The 5023-nt window shown below is 37.2% G+C and overlaps 1 protein-coding gene across 1 annotated transcript in view; it reads left to right on the top strand.

The window, feature by feature from the left end:
* LOC106878249 (alpha-L-fucosidase-like) overlaps positions 1 to 4663 on the top strand; it is an 8064-nt gene extending 3401 nt beyond the window's left edge. The window contains exons 5-8 of the mRNA XM_014927422.2: positions 902 to 999; positions 1724 to 1856; positions 3503 to 3673; positions 4380 to 4663. Coding sequence (XP_014782908.1) covers positions 902 to 999; positions 1724 to 1856; positions 3503 to 3673; positions 4380 to 4635 — 658 coding nt within the window. The 3' untranslated portion in view covers positions 4636 to 4663. The remainder of the gene's footprint in view (positions 1 to 901; positions 1000 to 1723; positions 1857 to 3502; positions 3674 to 4379) is intronic.
* Positions 4664 to 5023: the final 360 nt, after the last annotated feature.

The following is a 5023-nucleotide window of genomic DNA, read 5'->3' as shown; positions in this document are numbered from 1 at the left end:
TTATTATTATTATTATTATCATTATTATTCCGGCAAGGGTTGACTTTGCCTTTCATCCTTTCGGGGTCAATAAAATAAGTACCAGTTGCACACTGGGGTCAATGTAATCAACTCATCCCCTCCCACCAAAAATTGCTGCCCTTGTGGCTAAATCTGATACCATTATTATTATTATTATTATTTTTATTATTATTATCATTATTATTAAAAAATATATGCAAGGGCATGGGGAAAGGTATTATTAAAAAAGGTATGCATAGTTGTATGGGCCAACCTGGGAATTAATTATTTGAAATTGTTGAATTGTAGGAGTTAATGTTTGTTTGTGGTGAATAGAGTGTTGTTATCTGTAAATTTAAACATTAAACATCCATATCTGGAAATAATGGATTGTCAGAAAGCTTATGATATGATTCCACATTCAAGGACTATTGAGTGCTTAGATTTGTTTGGAATTGCGAGGAATGTAACTTGTTTTTGGTGTGATGGATAAACAATATGCAGTGGGAAATTCTCGGTTTTAGAGAAATTTCAGGAAAATTTTTCTCTTATTTCCATGACAACATTGGCATAACATTTTTGTCCTGAAAGTGAAAATAATTTCTGCACATATTTCAAATTAAACATTTTTAACCAAATTCTTACCTCAATCATTGACTCTGAAATTCCTTTTTAATTTTCTCCTCTTTCTTTAATCTTCCTCCACTCTCTAGTTTACCCCCTCCCCTCGTTACTCTCCACCCTGCCTCTAATTCACTCTCATATTTCTCTCTTGCTCTATTCCACCACCATCCCTGATTCCACCTTAATTCAACCATTCCATACCAATCAAGTACATCTTTTACGTTGTGATTGGTCAATACATAAAATTTTCTTCCATTTCTCTGTCTTTCTCTTCCAGTCCAGTGAAAGACACTGTTGTGGTAAATGACCGATGGGGAGCTGGAGATTCTTGTCACCATGGAGACTTTTACACATGCCAAGATAGATATAATCCTGGTGAGTACAAAACATCAAATGACTGATATATAGAAAGATAGCTATATGTTACTTGGAACATGTTTTTGTCTGCTAAAATGGTGAGATGGTGCTTGAAAAAGTTTTTAATGTTAACTCTTTAAGCAACAGGCATATAGCATCATTTTGTGTAACATTTAAGCAGTTGAGAGACCAATCTTTTTGATACCAGCCTGTTGAAAATTACTACAATTGTAGTAATTGTAACCCAGCATTGGATGTTATTAACTAACAACTGATGTGTGTAATCCTGTTAAACTAGTCTCAACTCTGCTTGATTTGAATCAAGTAGATTTGAGGCCATGTATAACAGGATCACTGAATATCTGTTATCTGTTCAAAGTTGATGAAATAAACTGTGACATGCATTCCGTTTGAATTGATTTATTTGACATGAACTTGCTTTCAGCACCAAAATTGAAGAAATAAACTGACATGAACTCTAATTAAGTCAATCTTTATTCTTGATGATAATAAGCTGACAAAATTTGATCTTCAATGTTGAAGAGGTAAACTGTGACATGAGCTTGGCTTAACTTAATCTTCTTCAAAACTGAAGAGGGAAACTGATGAAAAAGAAAGTACATTATTCTGGTTGTTAACATTATGTTTTCTACTTAAGATTTAAATTTAAAAAAAAGTTCAATTTGTTACTGGAGATAATTGTCAGTAAACCATTGTCTTCTTCTAAATGTCGTTCATCCAGGTAAATTGATAAATCACAAATGGGAGAATGCCATGACTATTGATAAGTATTCCTGGGGCTACCGGCGCCGTGCTCGCTACTCAGACTATTATACCATTGAAGGGCTGATATCTCTACTAGTCGAGACCGTCAGGTTGGTACTGACTTTGGTATCTTTTATTATTGTATTTTTGTTTTTGTTACTTTTGTGGATTGTAAGATTTGTTGGGGGATCACTCAGAATGCCTTACACTATTCAGTGTCACACTGAATATCCCCGAGAACTGTGGAGTGCTCAGCCACTTGCACGTTAATTTTACGAGCAGGCTGTTCCGTTGATAGGATCAACTGGAACCCTCGACGTCGTAAGCGACGGAGTGCCAACAACAACAATGTTAAAAAAACAAGATTTCAGTTTGTTGTTCTATGTTCTTGTTTGAAGAGATCAAGGATTGGTGGATGCAGTTACAAGCTGCAACAGTGCACACTTCCATACCTGACCTGCCCTGATCTAGTTCATCTGGCTGCAAGATTACTTCAAGGTGGTTTAAATCATTGCTGTAAGCAATGTTACCCCTAACCCACCCACCTGTATAGACCAACAACCTGATCAATACATACATGATTCTGTAGTCATTAGTTTAAGCTGTGTTTCATCATGTATAGCATGTGGATCAGTTTAAATCCTGTTTCAACATATGAAACTTGTACTTTCCAGTTTAAGCTTTGTTACATCATAGATAGCATGTAGTTCCCAGTTTAAGCTGTTCATCTTATACAGCTTATTGTCTAGTTTAAGTTCTGCTTTATTGTAGCTTGCCTGTAATCCTTACTTCAAGCTTTATTTCAACATACTCTACACGTAATCTCCAGTTTAAATTCAGCTGAATCATATGTAACTTGTCGTCCTAAGTTTAAGCTGCAGTTTCATTATATATATAAGCTGGTTTTGGGCTTGGCGTGTTCCTTCTCCTAGGCTAATGAGTATAGCCTACCCAGAGCACTGGTTATTTGGAAGTGCTAGATACTTGCCTTTTCTCATACTTTTGTTGATTTCATGAAGGAGTTGGGCTTGACTATCAGGAGACAGGTTGTCCCTACTGTGAGTAAGGAGTCCTATCTACCCTAAGTTTTAAATCAGAGTATTCCTTCTCCTAGACAGACTACCAACCAAGGCTCATGAGTTCTGTCTACCTGTTTTCAGAATGGATGGCCATTGACTCTTTTTAAGTTCCTCTGCCTTTTGCCAGGTTTTGTTTTTAATCCCACATTATTATTATTATTATTATTATTATTATTATTATTATTATTGTTGTTGTTGCTGTTAGCAGTCTGTCGCTTATGACGTCGAGGGTTCCAGTTGATCCGATCAATGGAACAGCCTGCTCGTGAAATTAACGTGCAAGTGGCTGAACACCCCACAGACACGTGTACCCTTAACGTAGTTCTCGGAGATATTCAGCATGACACAGTATGACAAGGCTGACCCTTTGTATTACAGGCACAACAGAAACAGGATGAAAGAGTGAGAGAAAGTGGTGGTGGAAGAGTACAGCAGGGTTCGCCACCATCCCCTGCCGGAGCCTCGAGGAGCTTTTAGGTGTTTTCGCTCAATAAACACTTACAACACCCAATCTGGGAATCGAAACCGCGATCTTATGACCGCGAGTCCGCTGCCCTAACCACTGGGCCATTGTGCCTCCACTTATTATTATTATTATTATTATTATTATTATTACTGGTACTTTACTTGCTAATGCTGCTGTTGTCAATTGATTGTATCAACTAATTGATTCTTAGCTGTGGAGGAAATCTTCTTATGAACGTTGGACCCACCCACGATGGACGTATTGCTCCAATTTTTGAAGAAAGATTGGTCCAAGTTGGTCAGTGGCTCAAAGTCAATGGAGAGGCCATCTATGCCAGCAAACCTTGGACCCACCAGAATGACACGTATACAAAGAAAGTTTGGTAAGAATACTTCCTTTCATTATCTTCATTTGTCTGAAATATTTTAGATGTTGTTATTCTTGTTGCTGTTTAGGCATCATTTAGCTGACATTGTGTACCTTGAAAAACATTTACCAATGTGCCCTTCATTTTTTATAAGACAGTAGAAACATTTGGCTACTATTTCTAGAACATCAATCACCAACGTAGCGACTCCCTTGTTTGGTTTATTTCACAAATAGTTTACTCGGCATCTATGTATGTATATATGTATGAGTGTGCATATAGGTCTCTGCATATCTATGCATGTGTGTATGCATGTATACAGGATATTTCTGTGTCTACCTATCTGTCTCTCTGTCTGTCTACATATCCAACCACATTCGACGCTTGCAAAGTTTGTTATAAAATGTTGTCACATTCAAAAAACTGTAATTTAGCATTAAAAATTAGTGGTAATTGTTGTCAAGGGTCATTTAGCTTAATGGTAGAAGCTCTCAGCCAGTATTTGAGGGATACAAGTTCAACTCCCATAGCTGCCTGCTGGCAACTTTTTTCTCTTTCTGATAAGGGCAAATACTCAATCTTCTGCTGTTTTTACAGCTTTACTGCATTCAAAATTTACTTTCTTCTCTGTAAAATATATAAATGTGTATATATGTATGAATACATAATAAACCTATGCCATTATCTGTTTTTCTTGTTTTGCTATTTCTCTCTCCTCCAGGTATACCAGTAAAATGGAAAACAACACAAAAGTTGTGTATGCTACTACGTTGTTTTGGCCAAACAATAACATGCTCATCCTTGGAGCTGCAAAACCAACATCAGCAACAGTTGTCCGCATGCTTGGCTATCCAAATATATTTACATACAGTTACTATTCTATGACTGGGCTTAAAATTGACCTACCAGACATCCCTATATCAAGCTTACCGTGTGACTGGGCGTGGGTGTTTAAAATTACAAACCTTGATGAATAAACATGCTCTCTTTCTCTTTCTCTCTCTATCTGTCTGTCTTTCTGTCTATCTTTCTATCTGTCTGTCTGCCTGTCTGTCTGTATGTATGTATAGATAGATAGATATATAGATATGTGCATATGTATATATATATATATGCACATATCTATATATCTATCTATCTATACATACATACAGACAGACAGGCAGACAGACAGATAGAAAGATAGACAGAAAGACACAGTTTCACTGGTCCCACTCCCGAACTATACGGTCGGTATATCGACGACTGTATCGGTGCCACCTCTCTCTCCCGTGAACATCTTGACTCGTTCCTCTCTTTCGTTCAATCTTTCCATCCTGCCCTCCACTTCTCCTGTACTGTCTCTGACACCTCTGTCCCCTTTCT

The sequence above is a fragment of the Octopus bimaculoides genome, chromosome 22 (assembly GCF_001194135.2).
Source record: "Octopus bimaculoides isolate UCB-OBI-ISO-001 chromosome 22, ASM119413v2, whole genome shotgun sequence".
In the NCBI taxonomy this organism is placed as follows: Eukaryota; Metazoa; Mollusca; class Cephalopoda; order Octopoda; family Octopodidae; genus Octopus; species Octopus bimaculoides.
Note: the sequence above shows the minus strand (reverse complement) of the source record. Positions and strands in the feature narration are given on the sequence as shown.